A 19193-nucleotide genomic window follows, 5' to 3' on the forward strand; every position below is an offset into this window, starting at 1 on the left:
CTGCAGAGCAACTTTAACTATTGTTACTTCCAAAAACGCTTGTTTTGCTACTTTACCGGACAATACACTGGCTTAAAGATCATCAGGTCATCGCATTTAAATAAAAGAAATGTCATCTCTTTTCTTTACAGTCGATGTTATTTTCTATAAATATTCTTTATATTCCACACTAGAACGGCTTAATAAAGCGGAGTGCTTCAAAAGCGCCGATACAAAATGGCTATTTTTATTGAGGACTCGAATAATTTGGGTATCATAGGCTTGAGGCAGCGTTTCGTTTACAAATTGATCCGGATCATTGTCGACTTTGCGTACTTATTACTTCATAACAATTTAAGACCTAGTTGGCTTGTACCCTGTTTTTTCCTCGCTAAATTACACCGTTTTCAATGTTTTCGCACCTTTCGTAGCCTGGCCAAAGTGACCTGCTGGCGTTGCATACAACCCATTTGTACTACTGTTAAATTGGGGGTTTCCTTAAATCTGTTATCACATCTTATAACAAACGTTATACGTAATTCGTGTTGGTGTGGTTGCAGTTTGATATCAGCTTGGTCTTTGAGCAATGTTGCATTGCATTGTTAGCGGTACATGACGATATACCTCATGTAATTGCCGAGTGATCTTGCACTTGTTGCTAGAAAAAACAGTGTAAACCTATTGCGTAGACATCCTGCTGTTGGTAGGACTGTGGTGCGTATGCTCAGCGGTATTGCGCGCCAAGAGTGTGTGTGTGTAAAGACGAACATGGCAGAGATCGTTGTGTTTACTGTTCCGTCTACGTGTTTGTATATTGCTCTTAAGTCATGGCCTTACCGGCCGGTTAACACTACCAGATAAAGACATTCCAAAACCTTAATGGAACCGTACCATGCTAACGTTATCTGGAACGGAGGGTTCCTTCCTTTATATATAATGTATCCCCTTTTTACACTGTCCTAAATTAGAAGTTATATTATATTCAAATCTCTCTCTTGTTATTTGGATTCGAGAGACCTTCTTACGAGATTAGATCACTGTCTGATGGAGTCTTACGGCTTTCAAACCGGAAGCGGAAGCGCCTTGTGCGCATCGTAAGTGGGATTTTTGGGTTGCTCGGCACTTTGCAGCGGTTCGTTATCAGTGAGAAGTTAAAAGAGAAGAAAACAGAGATTAAGTGCATCTGAGTGTTAATGTTAACTCCTTGAGTATTGTAAAGAGTTACGTTTACACAGAACTTGAAAATAGGTAGAATTCTTTTTCTTGTGTTGAAGTTTTCTGGCATCTCGACGTTCTTACAGACGCGTTTGATGACTTGGTATTAGACGACTTTCGGGATAACGGACTTACCATCATCTTCTGAAACACGGCTCGGAATCGCTTCTTAAAACAGATCAACATCCATGGATTGACGGCGCTGTTCGCGTGTCCACACCAGTAGCAAATCAACATGATATACCCTGGAAACCTTTCAAGCACGGTCATATCGATCGCTATCATCGTGTGAAAGACATGCGCGGGAAGCCAGCAAAGTCCAAACGCTACCACGATTGCTATCGACATGTTTATCACTTGGTGTTTGGTTTTGTTTGCTCGATCACGCGCCTTGTCTTGTCTTACAGACGCGCCAGGCAAAGTGTGAGACTTAAGTTTGCGGCAGACAACTCCATACAGAAAGCTCATTGTAGTTAAAGGAAGTATATAAATGCTGGTTACTATGTAGAGAAATATTCCCCTGACGGCATCTTGAAGCTCCCCCAGTTGACTAAATTCATAGGAAACGTTGGAATCCTTCACTTTAGGTATGATTAACCAAGGGCTCATAAGACACATGGAACTTATCCATATACAGGGTACAAAGACCTTCTTATTCCTTAACTTTGGGAACCTCTGCATTGGCCTTGTGATGCTGAAGAAACAGTCAAAGGCAACGGCATTTAACGAGAAGATTGACGCCGTAAGCGAAACATAAAACGTAAATGTTACGAACTTCAATAGCAATTCTCCAATTAGTCCACTTATCCATTTTTCGTCCGTTAATATGATTGTTAAGGACTGCGGCATTACTACGGTAGTCACCAGCAGGTCGGCCACAGCGAGGTTTACATACATGAAACTTGTTAAACGTCTGGTTTCGGGCTTTTTGTACAAGATATAGATCACCAGAATATTGCCAACCAGTGATAAAGACATGGTGATACTGTACAAAACAAGGGCGATTATCTTGACTTCTGGTCCCCATCCAGGGGGTGGGCCTGTGGTATTTGGCATGATTGTGTTGCCACCAGGTGGGTTCACTGTGTCTTAAAAAAAGAGCAAAACAAAAATTCAAATGCTGACTAGGCTATGGTGTTTTGAGGGTCCCGATCTTTAAATAGGGTATCATTTTGCCCTTGTTGGCATTGTGTTCCTGGTGAAGTACCTAAATTGTATCTGCTAAAATTCAAGTGCATAAATGCCTAGATACGTAAGAAACAAGTCATCCGTTTTATCCTTTAGAGTATTCTAAAAGCGATTTAATGAAGTTTTGTGTGATGACTTCGTTTTTCCCTTAAATAAGGTGTCATTTTTCGTGTCGGGACCTGAAATTGGGTATCAGTTTTTGTTGGTCTCATCCTCAAATAAGGTCAGGCCACACACCTATCTGAAGTAAATGGGAGTGCCCCCCAACCTCCCCCGGTGCTGATGTTTAGGGACTTAACTTTTAAACCCAAAAACTGACTTGTGTTTTGTTCTGGACGGTGACACCCATTTGAAACTCCCCAAAGGAGACCAATCTGGTTGTGTGACGAGCTTTGACCCCTTAAAGGTGACATTACCCTGACAGCCTCCTGGTCATTCCTAAATAACGCAGCCAACTCTGTGGGGGACTCAAAGATGTAGTCTTCATCTTTATGTTCCCCGCCTAGGGCGTGTGGATGCTGATGGTGTCGTGGAACTTTACTTGAATCCAAATTGCTACGTTGTCGCAGCCCCCTTCATTTTAGAGTTTGACGCATAATTGGTATGTAGACAAAACAAAAACGTTCTTTATCTTAGCTAGGGTATGTTTATTGCGTCCGATGATGGGCGCAGTCCATCACCGCTGATGGTGATAACGCCTAAAATATTTCAGCATGCAGCCCAAACTTTTTACGTCCAAGCTCATAGTAAAAAATGCCGTGGCCACAAACTTGTGAACAGACTTAACACTTGTTAACTTACCATTCGATGAAAGTAGTCTCGGCTGAGAAGACATCATCCCAGAACTGAGGTGTTGCAAACAATCAATTCGTTTTCCTGACAAAAAGAAAAGATAAATTTGTGGTATAAATGTAGATCATCTGGGTTTGTTACTGAGATCGCCTTATTGATGTAACCACATTTGTTACAAACTTATCGCTACAAATCACCGAAGAAACTTTACGTTTAACAATTTAGTTCTTGCGTCGGCGTGCGTATGTCGGGTTATTGAGCACGCGGGAAGTTTGGAAAGCATAAGAGAGGCGTAAGAGTTGCTTGAGTCGCAGCCGAGAACAACTTTAACCTCTTGAGTGCTCTCCAAACTTTCCAAGTGCTCAATATCTCGACATACGCACAGCTGAAGCATGAACTAATTGTTAAACGTAAAGTTTCTTTTGTGATTTGTAGCGATAAGTATGTAACAAATGTTGTTACTTCAATAAAGCGATCTCACTAAGCTTCGCCTACAATAAACTGCATATTTCAGGTCGTCTAAAGTGCGTTGTGTCTACGTTTTTTCTATTAGCTCACAAGATCTTGCAAACCTAGTTTGCTTGTTTGCTTTTTTTTTTTTTCACTTTTTTAAAACTCTCTTTCGAAGTTCGGTTTTGACAGTGTTCTTCAGTTGCTTTGGCAACTAATTATATTCAGTACCATGTAATAAAAAAACAACACAACGAAGACAAGATTCCAACTGCTTTTAAACCTTTTGATTCTCTTGAGTACTCTATAAAATCCGGCAACATCTATGAAAAAAATTTACCCTTAGAGAATTCGCTGGAATGGTCACGCTGCAGGCTTTCCTCAAGACTCAAAAGTTAGAACTTAATACTAAATTAATGTTACCATATGAAAGTACTACTAAAGAGGTTTCATTTGGGTGGTGATACAACAGGATTTCAACCGCAGGCTCAGAGAGTTGAGCTACCTTCCAAAAAAATGGTATCAAGAGGAAGTACTGCTGAAGAGGTTTCAGATGGTCCGTGACACAATAAGATTTCCTTACCGACTCAAAAGTTAGGATTGCATTTTTTCTTCAGAAAAAACAATCTCCATCCTTTAGATATAGACCAGCGACTTCGTGCGGTGTCTCCTTTTTCAGCTTTATCACGTCATTATTCAAGACTTGGTGGTTCATTGAGCTTAAAAACTCTTAAAGTCCCGTCATAATTCAAATACCTCAGATTCATAACTGAACCGCGGAGCCCCCTGGAAATCCGGTCTAGAGTGCGTGATCAGCACGCAATACGTAAAACGATCCTCGTTGATCATGTCCATACACATCAGATACATGTTTGACATTAACAAATTTGAAAAAAAAAAAACTGAAAGACTGTCAAAGTTGGTCTGGTTTTAAGTAGTTTTATTGACTTTGGACGAAATCCTTTGATGCGACCATACAAATGGAACATCTTTAGCCCGTGTTTTTGTTTTCGTTTTGTTTTTCCTTTTCTTGACCATTGACATTTGTCTTTTTTTATTACCTATTTATGTTTCGGGCGCTCGTGACGTTGAAAGATTGCTAAATTTAAATCAGAAGCGATCCGCATTATTTTCCCTTTAATGTGGCTGTTTATTGATATTGTTTATTGATATATCGATAACGTCCTTTCACGTGAAGAGTAAGAAAGCACATTGTTATTGGAAGAAACGGAATGATAAAAACAATATTGATTAAACTATGATTGAGAAAAAAGGAGCGAGAAACTTTGCTGCGTTTTACCTTTTATCTGTTAATTCGTTGATTTATAGAGCTCCGCAAAGCAACATCATTCTGCGAAAACTCCTCGGGAACAAAACATGAACTACAACTCTTGTACCAGTCTGTTAAGACTAGTGAATACCAGTTATTTTAAACAAAGGTAGTAACGACTTACGGACTGTGTGTTGTGCTTACCACACTCGAATTAAGTACACCGCGCGCGGAGGTCTTGTAATGAGGTACCTGAAACTCTTGAGTTCGTCGATTAAATCCAGGTGACAAGAGATCTTTTTCTAACCATGACTGAAGCTCACAGTTCTTGAAAATTGTTTCTCTTTAATGAGACTGTTTGTAGACGGAAGGTCTACAAACACGTTCGTGTCAGTATAATTATCAAAACTAGCGAATTTTTTCCCTACTTACGCTTAGTTGGGAGTAATCCAAACCCGTCAAGGCGGAATCAAAACATTTTTTAATGCGGATCAATTTTATGAGTGCACATGCAAAACAAGTCAAACAAGTGAGCGTATTAAGGCCAGGTTCAAACGTATGTGACGAACCTTATGCTAATGAGCAAAATCCACTGTTCTCGCTTATTAGCATTAGTTTCGGCACAGTTCGGCTGAATTGCAACAGTTTTAATATTCCATCTTGCCGTCGTTTGAAGACTGCCTTTAGTGATCGGTTCACTGGCAGGGGCATCCAACGAGAATATAGTTCAAAACCACTTAAGCATAGCATTGTTGAACGTATTTTAGTATTTAAACAGTAAGATATAGGCATATTTTCATCCCCTAAGAATTTTTCATCTTTTCGGATTTCATAGCTGAAAGTCTAGTGATCCGAAAATTATAGGGATCAAAACTTACCTTTTCGAAAATTTCAGCCAGAAAAAAGGCTCCCGAAAATTCTACAATGAGGGACAAAAGTGTTGACACACTTCCGTAAAATGGCCCCTTTTTGCATAGTGGATATACTTATCCCCTTCCCCTGTCTACCCCAACCCCTTCCCCCCAAAATCAATGTTGAATTTTGGACCCTCAAGTCTTTTTTTTACTTCAGACAACATTGATTCGGGGGGTCGGGGGATTTACGGCGTTTAAAAGGAATGAAATAATAAATGACTTAAATGTTTGTTAAAAGCACCCGTTTTAAACAAGTATGTCAACTACTTTTGTCCCTGATTGTCTGAAATATGTATCTGTGTTTTGCGGCTAGATTTTTGACGCTGCTGAATTTTTGTCCGATGACGTTACTCTATGGGCCAAATTGTTTGTTTTTAAACATCAATTTATAGAGTTTCGTCCTGATTTGTAGTATACGTAGAGTAAAATGTACGAAGCGTATGTCATTACTTAATCTTGTACTCCCGCGCGCGTTCCTGATACCCGGCCGGGTCGAGACGAAATGATTTGTGTTGTGATCAATGCCGTTGCTGCGGATGTAATGTTTTCACAATTATTATCAATAGTGAAAAAAGGATGGAAACATTAAGGTACAATGGAAATTGTTCTGGTAAATGGTTAACTTAAGCGAATGAAGTACTGCAGAGTAACAGAGGGGATGGACATGCAATATTTTTGACATTGACCTTTGCCATTAGTGAAAGGACGTGAACAATATACAGGTTATGAACCTCATAAATGATGGGCCAGCCGTTTGTGCTGTGCCCTATATATAGATGTGTTTTTTATTTTTTTGAGACCTTTTCTAACCTAACTGATCCAAACCTTTAGCGTAGGTAGGCGTCGAACAGCTTAGACCAGGTTAGTAATGTACTTTTGTAATGATTTTACATGACCGCCTGCCATTTATTCATGATTGTTTATTGATGTTGGACGGACAACTATTTCATTTCCCAGCTCGTAAATCACAGAATGCCAAAGAAATTGTTTTCAAGATAGACACAACAGTTTGTATCATCGCCAAAACAGCAATTACTTTGGCCCAGAAGTTCACCTGATGACAAGCAAAGCGGGATAACACGTGATCGATGACGGCCGTGCGCCGGAAAATTTTCCTTTTTTATGTGCTAATTCCTCACAAAAGGGCAAAACAAGATTCCGCTATGTAGAAAGTGCTTCGCAATACCTATTCTTGGCGAGAAAAATTCCAGCGATGTGGTGCAAATAAGGAGTTTCAACGGTTAACCACGAGAATACATATCGACATTAAGAGGTCATAACAGACTAATGTTACTTTCCGTTTGCCGAAACGTGGTTAACCGTTGTAACACGAAGGAAGCAGTGTTTTCCTCAGTTTGAGCTGTCGTTTTCTTTGAGAGTCAAATACCAGTTCACGTTTCAAAGCTCTCTTTTCATTTTCTCTGGCGACAATACACAAAAACACAGGGTTTCGCTTGAGAAATGCAGTCGAAATACGCAGATATATGCGCTTATGTCACGCTGTTTGCGTTGCGTTACCATGTCACACAGAATGTCACGAGGTGGGATTGAAAGTAATTGTTTTCGTGTACACTTGCAATGTTTGCTACGCTGTCCTTAGTTTTTTATTGAATTGGCCATGAATTTACCTTCACTTTTCCGTAGTTTCGATATTGAACGCAGTGACGGCCGCTCCTCACTAACGCTCCATATTTCCGTGACCGGCCAGTGACTATCCCCGCTACGTGTCAATCCTTGACCTATCCGTGATTGTTTGGGCCTTAACAATAGGATAAAGTGAAGAACGAGAAATATCCACTTTATTAAAAATATTTTCAGTACGCACCCCCTTGAAATTCATCAAAAGTTGTACATAGGCGCGAGTTTCAGCGTCAGTTTTTAGCTTGTAAACCATATCGACGTTAATTCTGGATATCGCAGCCCTTTTATTACGTCATCGCGTAATTCGAATTGGCCCTATAATTCGGTCGTGGATAAGTCTATGTCACCCCCACCACCAATAACATAATTATGTCATTGATTCCTTTAATTTCAGTTAAAATCAGGGTCATACACGGCTCAACTTGTGTGTAGTAGCACAATTTTGCTTTGAGACATGTCTGAAATATGTATCTGTGTTTTCCGGCTAGATTTTTGACGCTGCTGAATTTTTGTCCGATGACGTTACTCTATGGGCCAAATTGTTTGTTTTTAAACATCAATTTATAGAGTTTCGTCCTGATTTGTAGTATACGTAGAGTAAAATGTACGAAGCGTATGTCATTACTTAATCTTGTACTCCCGCGCGCGTTCCTGATACCCGGCCGTGTCGAGACGAAATGATTTTTGTTGTGATTAATGCCGTTGCTGCGGATGTAATGTTTTCACAAGTATTATCAATAGTGGAAAAAGGATGGAAACATTAAGGTACAATGGAAATTGTTCTGGTAAATGGTTAACTTAAGCGAATGAAGTACTGCAGAGTAACAGAGGGGATGGACATGCAATATTTTTGACATTGACCTTTGCCATTAGTGAAAGGACGTGAACAATATACAGGTTATAAACCTCATAAATGATGGGCCAGTCGTTTGTGCTGTGCCCTATATATAGATGTGTTTTTTATTTTTTTGAGACCTTTTCTAACCTAACTGATTCAAACCTTTAGCGTAGGTAGGCGTCGAACAGCTTAGACCAGGTTAGTAATGTACTTTTGTAATGATTTTACATGACCGCCTGCCATTTATTCATGATTGTTTATTGATGTTGGACGGACAACTATTTCATTTCCCAGCTCGTAAATCACAGAATGCCAAAGAAATTGTTTTCAAGATAGACACAACAGTTTGTATCATCGCCAAAACAGCAATTACTTTGGCCCAGAAGTTCACCTGATGACAAGCAAAGCGGGATAACACGTGATCGATGACGGCCGTGCGCCGGAAAATTTTCCTTTTTTATGCGCTAATTCCTCACAAAAGGGCAAAAGAAGATTCCGCTATTTAGAAAGTGCTTTGCAATACCTATTCTTGGCGAGAAAAATTCCAGCGATGTGGTGCAAATAAGGAGTTTCAACGGTTAACCACGAGAATACATATCGACATTAAGAGGTCATAACAGACTAATGTTACTTTCCGTTTGCCGAAACGTGGTTAACCGTTGTAACACGAAGGAAGCAGTGTTTTCCTCAGTTTGAGCTGTCGTTTTCTTTGAGAGTCAAATACCAGTTCACGTTTCAAAGCTCTCTTTTCATTTTCTCTGGCGACAATACACAAAAACACAGGGTTTCGCTTGAGAAATGCAGTCGAAATACGCAGACATATGCGCTTATGTCACGCTATTTGCGTTGCGTTATCATGTCACACAGAATGTCACGAGGTGGGATTGAAAGTAATTGTTTTCGTGTACACTTGCAATGTTTGCTACGCTGTCCTTAGTTTTTTATTGAATTGGCCATGAATTTACCTTCACTTTTCCGTAGTTTCGATATTGAACGCAGTGACGGCCGCTCCTCACTAACGCTCCATATTTCCGTGGCCGGCCAGAGACTATCCCCGCTTCGTGTCAATCCTTGACCTATCCGTGATTGTTTGGGCCTTAACAATAGGATAAAGTGAAGAACGAGAAATATCCACTTTATTAAAAATATTTTCAGTACGCACCTCCTTGAAATTCATCAAAAGTTGTACATAGGCGCGAGTTTCAGCGTCAGTTTTTAGCTTGTAAACCATATCGACGTTAATTCTGGATATCGCAGCCCTTTTATTACGTCATCGCGTAATTCGAATTGGCCCTATAATTCGGTCGTGGATAAGTCTATGTCACCCCCACCACCAATAACATAATTATGTCATTGATTCCTTTAATTTCAGTTAAAATCAGGGTCATACACGGCTCAACTTGTGTGCAGTAGCACAATTTTGCATTCAGACAATGAGGGACAAAAGTGTTGACACACTTCCGTAAAATGGCCCCTTTTTGCATAGTGGATATACTTATCCCCTTCCCCTGTCTACCCCAACCCCTTCCCCCCAAAATCAATGTTGAATTTTGGACCCTCAAATCTTTTTTTTACTTCAGACAACATTGATTCGGGATGTCGGGGGATTTACGGCGTTTAAAAGGAATGAAATAATAAATGACTTAAATGTTTGTTAAAAGCACCCGTTTTAAACAAGTGTGTCAACTACTTTTGTCCCTGATTGTAGGTGACCTTTTTAGGCTGAAAATTCGTTAAAAATGGACAATTATACCATTTTTAAGAAGTTCGAAAATCCTAGAAGAGGCAGGCAAGCAAGAAATTTTATTACAACAAATGTTCCGAAAATTCTAGATCTCAAATCTTCTTGCGAAGATATATTTTTCAAAAATTGACGTTGGCTGCCCCTGCACTGGGTGGAGATATAGCTCCGACAAACCTCAACCAGGTGGCCACTTTTTAGAGGTTGTCTGCCTGCTTTACACCGGTTCTATTTACTCTCAATAAACTACTGACAGTTAGCCGCCATACCCCTTGTATTTGACCTTAAAATAGAGAATTCAAAGTAGACAGACTGCAAATTTTCTTAGTTGCTAAAAAATATATATCTACGTGTCGCGGATGGCCGCTTAGTTAATACTAAATAGGTGTTTATTATTTTTTTCTGTCAGACCAAAGATATATGTGCACTCTTGAGATGTTTATAACCAACTGCTCTTTGACAATCTCATTCTCGTTTCCTTTTGTGTCATTGTCCTCACTCCAACGACCTTTTGACTAGAGGGCTTCCCGTTTTGAGGCCGCACGATTAGTGTCTACAGCTTGCAACTGACTCTCACGAAATTTCACCTATACCGATCACGCACTGATTCCACGAAGTGGGATATGGATGCGTTATAAAGCATTGTCAACCGAGTCTACGCTTAATTACATAAGTTTAAAAGGGGATCTGATTTTCAGGAATTGAACAGTTTGTTTAAGTTTGCTAAGATTTATTCTGTTTATCTTGTTTGCAAACTTTTGGTTACTGATTTTCGGTTAAACTGGCAACATATAACGAACAAACAATGCCAGTAGGAAACCTTAGAAACCTATCAGTGAATGACAGCGCCCGTTTACAGTCCGTGGCGTCCCGAATAAGAATGCAAAATCACACTGCAGGGCTGGGAAAAACCAGCAGTGGATGAGACTTGGAAATTGGTTCCTTCTCCTCGCGGATTAAATCAAATTAATGACTTTTTCCTGTTTTGTTTTAACAAGAATGAAGAACAGTTTTCCCCAGGGGAAGAAATAAAACATTAGGGTTGCGTTCGATTGGGAAATCCGGATTTAGATTTTCATCTAAATCCGGATTTCCCAATCGAACGCGAAATCCGAAAACGGATTTCACCTCCGAGAAATCCGTCCTCAGGGTGGATTTCAATTAAGAAATCCAAATCCGGATTTCATGGATTTCCTTTTTACCGTTCGATTGGAAAATCCGAAAACGGATTCGCAAAACTGTTCTTGTGAACAGCGGTCTTCTTTTTCCTAATTATGCGTGCGCGTGTAAGACCGCTGTTCTTAACGACAGTTTTTCAAATCCTTTTTCGGATTTCCCAATCGAAGGGTAAAAATGAAAATCCAAAAACAGATATCTCAGCGTTGAAATCCGTTTTCGGATTTCGCGTTCGATTGCAAATCCGAAATCCGGATTTTAAAATCTAAATCCAGATTTCCCAATCGAACGCACCCTAGATGGCCGCTGAACGATTCGTATGGCCGCAAAAGAGTGTTTCGTCTATGAACGCGCACCGGAATCTTGGAATCAACTGGTAACCAACGTAGTCTGTGTCGACATGCCTGTGTGCTCGAAAATGGCATACAGTACATTTTGACATAGGCAGGGCATTACAATAGCTATCATCCTGGAAAGATTACTTCGTAGCTGATGATTTGACTGCGTAACACATGGACAAAGAAACGTAAAAAGAGAGCTGCATCAAATAAAGGACACTAACCTGGAGACATGGTATTGAGAATTTTACAGCGGCAATGAATGGAAGAAATGTGCAGACTTCGTATTCATTAGAGTGGTTTTCGTTTGAGTGTCGTAAAACCAAAACCACAGTAATTACTCTGGCCAATCACATAGGACACAGACAATACATTGAACCAATCAAAACTCGAAGTAATTACATGTGGCTGACGCAAAGCGCGGGAAAATGCATGCAAGCGCGTCACAATTGGCTTTGGTTTTACTTCTGATTGGATGGAAAGGTGGCGCGAATCTTTTAAGCCAATCGCATCGTGTAGAAAGTGCAAAACCAATTACTTTTCGACACTCAAATGAAAACCGCTCTAATGCTCGGCTTACGTGAAGTGAATTGAAATAGTATTACTATGCCCGCGGGCAGCCCACGCACGCGCGCACAGAGGACCATTGGAAGGGGATTTACATCAGTGTAGACACGTTGAAAAAGTATTCCTCAACACAGAGCATTGAGAATTTTTGAGAACGGCAATGTTAGACGAGAACGAGTGGAAGACTCAAGCGTGCAGAATCCGTTGGCCGACTTAACGCTCTGCCCAAATGCGTGGTAAGTATCATTTTTTGAAATGCGCTTACACATGCTAAAAAGACAGTTGTTATTTCTAGAAAGGTAAAAGAACTGGGAAAACAAGATGTCATATATTATTAAAAAGCAATTAGTGAAAAACAGCAATATTGGCAACTTATTACGCGGACGAGAGCACGTCTCGAGAAATCGTTTTGCAAGAAGTGTCCGGTGTATAATTAAATTGTACTTATTAATGAATGCGTTCGAAGGGCGTTATTTCGAAACGAGTCCTGTTTATGAAAATGAGTGTCCCTTCCCACGGAAGTACGTGCGATTGTACGCTAAGCCTCGCCTTGAAACAGAGGCTTATAACTAATGGTCTGTTTTGGCGCCGCTTGGGATATCAATTAACGTAATACGAATTTTACAACTATCGCCGTAATTGACGCCATTAAGACGACAGACACAAACCATTGCAGCCTAAGAAACGTCAACAAAATGTATAATCTGAGCTTTTGTCACCACCTTACATTTTCCATGTTAAATTATTAAAGTTGTGACAGGGCATCAAACCCAATTCGCGGAATGTGCCTTCTCTTTAGTTCGTGATGATGCCATGTTTTCCTCATGCATTTCTTAAAAAAAAGTAACTCACACAAATTTTCACAGAAACAATTAATTTGCCGAGAGATTGCCTTTTTTTAAGGAATGGAACTGTTCCTCGTCGATATACATGTTTTTAAGCCTTCTTCGCGAATGCCCGGTGGTAAAAAAAAAAGTCCATGCATATGTCTATTTGCTGATGAGTTGGAATATCTTCTTCTCATAAGAGCGACGGAGAAATACCGTTAAGTTTCAAGACATTCCTTGTTGTGTAACTTTGTTTTATCTTGTCGAAACGGTTCTGTTTTCGAAGACATATACTGAGGTCCTGAATAATTTAATACGTACTTCAGTTGCATTAACGTTGTCTGGCAATGTCGTCAAAGTATTCTGCATTTTGATCATTTTGGAGAGCAGCTTTAATTTCACCGCGCAAATTGATTAGCAGAAGGGTAATAAGTTAAGCGTTTGGCCAAGTCTCTAAACTTGATAAAGGATGATTCAACATATGAAAGGTAAGTTGGCGAGTTGACGCCTGTCCGTTGCAAAATTCCTGTGGAATTTGTATAGGTAATAGCATGATTTGTAGTGATATTTGGCATAAATACCACGAGTGATATTTCAAAATTGTTATACGAAATTTCACGAGCCTTTAGGCGAGTGAAATTTGAGACAATTTTGAAATATCACAAGTAGTATTTATGCCTAATATCACGTACAAATCATGCTATTATTTGTTTATACTACTAGCCACAGAAGGTTTGTAATTTCCACATGTAGGTATTTCAAATTAAGCTGAAATACCACTGCTCTAAGCCAATCAAATTGCAGAAATTTCTCATGTAGTGGTATAATAAAATATAAGATCAGATCAATTTCTCAAAGTCTCTCATCCTTTCAATATTTAAACCTGAAGCTTTGAATGTTTAAGACAGACATGGGATAACACTTTCTGAAATTTAATAAGCACATTTTATATCAAAATAGCGTGAATGAATTATCAATTCAGGCTTTCAAGGAAATATATTACAAATAAGATTTTTGAACCTAAAAGTAACTGAATTTGCATGGAAAGTTCATGAAATTTTCACGATGACTCCGGGAGCTGTAGACGCCACCTTATAAAACCCCATTTACACGCGCTCAAAAAATCGGCACGACACGCCATATTTTTGGCACCGTGCCTCGTTTACCCGTGCCGAGACTACCTCCGGAAGGTAGTCTCGGCACCCCTAAAATTTTGAGCTCTGGTGCCACATTACATTTAAGACCGATACGTTTACGAGTCGAAGATTGGGAGTGCGGTACCTTAAAATCGTCAGCCCGGTACCAAAAATTTGGGGTGCCGTTCCGATTTTTTTCGCGCGTGTAAATGGTGTTTTAAAGAATAATGTAGAATCGTGTTTACGGGTAACTGCAAGTAATCAAGCTCAGTTTCCCTTACATGCATGTAAGTTGTCATCTGTTGTTCATTTAATCTTCCCAAAAATAAAAAGGTTTGTGTTTAATAGGTTCATTCGTAACAAATATTTTTTCTATTCATTTCGTAATTTGAGAAATTGACAAATTGAATCTGAAGTTTGTCACTGACCTTAGACGTAATTCTAAATCTCTCACAAAGACTGAGTAAATATTTATTTTCAAGATCCGATTTCTCCCTTCGAAAATAATGGCGGACCTTACGCTTCAGTGCTTGGACCAAAAGCATGGCGACTAAACCAAAACTTCGGGAAATAAACTAGTGTCTGTATCTGAAAAAATAATTCAGAGAATCCCCTTGAAATGATAAAAATTTTGCTTGCATTCATTAATTCAGAGTGGGGATACGTATCTAAGTTATGTTTTGTAAATTACTATAATCTTTAGAATGACACGGAGAAGAGCTGCGTAGAAGCTACCGTTTCAATGGCCAAACTAGAATTTATTATGCGCTGACTCAAAAAATGTTGCATCAGCTCGTTTAGCATCATAAACAGCACCACACGAAAGTACTTACTCAGTGCCAATTAGCTGCACTGAAGCACACGTACCAACTCAGTGCACTTAGTAATTTTATTACTTACTCAGTAGTTGTTGTTTGAATGATAAGCCTTAACGTTTTCAAGCACAAAACCCATCCACAGGAGCCTTTAAACCACACAAAGAAGGTTAGAACTTGTACAGCAAAAGAAATGGTACCAACGGAAAGTAATGCTAGGTGGCTTTCATGTCAATGATGATCACATGCTTGGGGATTTTATCCAGAGACTTAAAAGTCAGAACTACCTTGAACAGCTGAGTATACGGTGTCACATCAGGAAAGTACTACTCAGACTAGCTTTAATGGATAATAAGTCATTTATATAGCGCTTTTTCCATAAATGTCCAAAAGCGCATTGCAGCGTGGGTGGTAGAATATAATTTATTATAAAACCTAAGACAAAATTTACAAGTTCATTACTAGCGTAATAAGTAAAAGTTCTTATGCTAAATATGAAATACTATTAATGACTATAAGAGATTGACATACGCTTGTCGTAAAAGATACGTCTTCAACTGTTTTTTTAAGACAATCTAAAGTCTCATGGGCGCTTATTAAATTTTTCGACCTTTAGAGTGGGCGCTTCTTAAATTTTCCCCTTTTTCAGCAAGTGTAGTATGTTTATTTTGCAATAAAACAATCAGTGGTAATAAGAAAACGCGAAGGTGTAACAAAGCAAGGTTTCTGTAAAATAGTCTGAAGAAAACTTCGTCTTCCGGGAAGTCTCTTATCAGTACTTAGTCAATTTCAATTTCAATCTCGTTCACGGTCACGCAGGTCAATAAGTGAATTTTCTCGTTGTCCGACATCATAACGTCGGCGAATGGGCTAGTCGCCCGAGAAGCAGATACAGCTTATTTGAGTTTATAATAAAGGAATTAATTAACTGCAAAAACCGTGGACGAAGATCCTGCTAGTTATAAACGTTGCATCTCTAGAAAAGAGATCCAATCAGCCAAAATATTAAGAACCAAAAACTAGAAGTCCAAAGACTACTGCAAAGCTGATCAGAACGACGTGTATTGTTTTTTTTCAGAACAAGATTTGGGCTGGCCATACCAGCCTTCTTCAGGTTTACACATGTTACTTTGATAGGAATCACAATATTATATGGATGAAGAATTTCGCAATGAAAATTGTTTGAAAGGAGAGGCGGAAATGACGTACAACAAAAAAACTGGAAAAGAAAAAATGATAAGGATATGGATTATAATAATTCGTCACCGTGGTTTAGGCCATTTAGTTCAAGAGTAAAGCTTAAAACCACCTATTAAAGCAAAGTAAGCAGTGACACAGGAAATGACTGCTCCGTAACTCTCATTTTAGTTATCATGACGCTTGGGGTTTTCATCCAAACACTCAAAACTTACAAACACTTGCCCTAGGTCCACTTAGTACACCCCGGTGGCTTTCACAGACTGAAAACGGAATCAGCTTGCGAAGCTTAATAAGTAATACCACAGGAAAGTACTTCTTAGCCTCCCACGCACGCGTTTTCAGGGGAAAAACGAGCTCTCCTAAAACCGCCTGCGTGGGAGGCTAAGTACTTTCATTTGAATGATTACACTTGGGAATTTTAATATCCACGTACTCAAAACTTAGAACCGGATTGTACAGCGAAGTGAGCAGTGATGACAGGAAAGTACTGCTCGGTAGCCTTTATTTGAGTAGTCATGAAACTAAGGATTTTCATCCGAGCACTTAGAACTTGCCCTAGGCCTACTTAGTAAACACCGCCATAGGAAAGTGCACCCCAGTAGCTTTCACTGACCGAAAGCAGAACCACCGGCTTGCGAAGCTTAATAAGTAATACCACCGGTAGCTTTCATTTAAATGCAGTTGAACCTCCTTTAAGCGGTCACCGTCTACTGATATAAGCGGCCAGTTATCAAAGTACTGAAATAAGTGCAGAAAAGAATGGGAAATGAAACCTTCAATTATTAACCCCTTAAACCCTAATATCAAAATTGAGATTCTCATTTACCGTTCCTATACTTTTTCAACAGAAGGAGTGGGGAGAATTCGTTGAAACATCAATTAGACTCATCTGCTCTGATCATGTACACAATTCTCATGACCACTCTGTTTTCTAAAGCATTGATATTATAAGGAGAAATTTCATGCTGATTTCTTAGGGTTAATGCGGCCACCTTTTGGCCGTCCCAACGAGAGTTCTCCCATTCTCTTGATGTTACCAGTCTATTACGCGGCTGTCAAGTGCTTGATGCGCTTATAGTTAAGCTTCATTTCAAGAATAAGATGAACGAAAATACAGTCCCCCACAGAAGGTGACGAGCGATTGTGGACCAGTAATGCTTCTCCCATTGCGCGTTTTTCTCAAAATCAAGTGATGTTTCTACTAAAGATTCTGCTAATTTTTGACGAACCTCTTTTGAGGGAGTAGCCACCATTAAGCGGTGACTTGCCGGTACCCCGAGGGTGGCCGCTTAATGTAGGTGCAACTAGAGTCACCCATTTACAATTTCATCTGTGGACCTTTAAACCCTAAGATCAAAGTTTTAATTCTCATTTCTTGCCCCTATTCATTTCCAACAGAAGAAGTGGGGAGAAGTTGATAAAATATCAAGCAAATTCATCTTGTGTGATCATGTCCGTAATTCTCATGACCACTTTGCTTTACAAAGGAGTGATATTGCAAGGAGAAATTTGATGTTGATCAGTCGTAGGGATTAAAGGTCAAGTGTGAACTTTCATTTTGATGATTGCACCTGCGGTGATTCTATACAAAGAGTCAAAAGTTTGAACAACCGCATGCAGGGACTTTCAGCAGCAAATTAGTACGCTTTCATGGTGCTTTTTTCGGTAGGTAACACTGGCCACTGTTTAAGAAAGCCATCGAGTACTGAACAGACGATTCTTCGTGCGCTAATTTCTATTGAGCTACACTGAATTTTGGCCCTTGGCTGAGACGTTAACACATGCGAATCTGAATGCGATTCGCAGGGAAACTTGAAACCCATTTCCTGTTTTTTAAAATGGGCTGTATTATCACTTTTGATAAGCTTTTTTAAAGCCAAGTTGAGTGGTGACTCAAATCTCCTGACTAACCTGTGCAGTGTGTCTGCTCTGATCGGCAGTCTTCGCTTGGAATTCGCCGCTTCCTTTTTTTCGGCGCAGGCAACGAAACGTGGCCAAAAATTGGGATATGTGGTCATGCACAAAATATTTTGTGCGAAGCGAAAGTGCCTGCACGTTTGAAATAAAAAAAAAACAGTCTGGTTGAAGAATCGTAACTCGATCGGTGAAAACGAAGAAGTTGGTTCCGGCTTTTTAGTAACATCATAATGATGCTAAAAGTTATATACTTAGAGAATTGCAATGTTTTCATACCTCCCGCTGTTTTGTCGCTTTCCGATTGGTGTAAATGTTCCAACACTCCTTCAATAACTCCTTCTCTGTTAATAACGTGTCGGTGAAAAACGAAAGCTTATATATGTACACGCATGTCATTTCGGAACACTCACGAAGAATTATTTTTTCATTTATTCTGATTAATTAAAATAATCCGTCTTATTTTGAGATTGTCATCAAACTTTAATGAGTGAAAAGCGAATTGTTTTATGGTAAGTGGCCCACTGAAATGATAGTTCATGATAAACAAACTGCCCACTGTCGACAGCTCGCCGCCCTAATATAATTGCCCAAGGAGCGTTTCTGGACGATCTATCAAATTAATAGCCATCGTTAAAAGTGCTAAAGGAAACATGCGGAACTAGAATTAAAAGCGCAATGTTATAGTTTATATATTAAAATGATGAAAAAGTAGAAATTGGAGATATAAGATCTGTGTTTTCGCGAAAACGCTGATAAAGTATGGATCTTTCGAAGTATTGTGGTAATTTAAATAAACTATAAGATGGTAAAAGTTTAATTATAATTTGCAGTGCACAACTAGGATAAGACTGCGTCCGGCTGGCTAGCCGTTCGGGATGTGAAAAATAGCTCAACTCTTTATGAGCAATTAATTCAAACTTTTGAGTACATGAGCGAAATCCTATGCGATGAGACCATTTGAATGAGTCCTCTACTACAATCATTTTTACTATACAATTGGAGATCTCGGAGGGTGTGATCCGCCTTTAAGTATTTCACAAAGCGATGATTGAGGTGTATTAACAATCTGATTTTTATTTCGGCCGCTATCAATGTATCTGTTATATTTTGTAGCATTCAAGCTGTATGATCTACCTTACAAAATTAGTCTGAAAAAACTCCTTGCAGTACATTTTATCAGAAATTAAGA

General features: G+C 39.4%; 1 protein-coding gene across 3 annotated transcripts; it reads right to left on the reverse strand.

The window, feature by feature from the left end:
• Nucleotides 1-201: 201 nt before the first annotated feature.
• LOC140923766 (prolactin-releasing peptide receptor-like) lies at nt 202-18353 on the reverse strand. Of its 3 annotated transcripts, none has more exons than XM_073373839.1 (3): nt 18281-18353; nt 3184-3258; nt 202-2282 (listed from the first exon to the last, which is right to left on the reverse strand). In XM_073373839.1, exons 2-3 carry the CDS (start codon nt 3218-3220, stop codon nt 1207-1209), a joined length of 1113 nt encoding a protein of 370 aa, XP_073229940.1. In that variant the 5' UTR covers nt 3221-3258; nt 18281-18353; the 3' UTR covers nt 202-1206. The 3 variants fall into 3 exon arrangements, with proteins under 3 accessions (XP_073229940.1, XP_073229941.1, XP_073229939.1); XM_073373840.1 differs by lacking the exon at nt 18281-18353 and adding an exon at nt 14973-15189; XM_073373838.1 differs by lacking the exon at nt 18281-18353 and adding an exon at nt 4925-5119.
• Between the last annotated feature and the right edge of the window lie 840 nt (nt 18354-19193).

Source organism: Porites lutea, chromosome 13 (genome assembly GCF_958299795.1).
Source record: "Porites lutea chromosome 13, jaPorLute2.1, whole genome shotgun sequence".
Lineage (NCBI taxonomy): Eukaryota > Metazoa > Cnidaria > Anthozoa > Scleractinia > Poritidae > Porites > Porites lutea.

What these genes read in the sequence shown, in the direction of transcription:
- LOC140923766 (XM_073373839.1), bottom strand. Translation starts at nt 3,220, where the DNA reads ATGATGTCTTCTCAGCCGAGACTACTTTCATCGAATG. An exon ending in GAGACTACTTTCATCGAATG is followed by an intron (nt 2,283 to 3,183) that starts GTAAGTTAACAA and finishes TCTTTTTTTAAG; the next exon opens with ACACAGTGAACCCACCTGGT.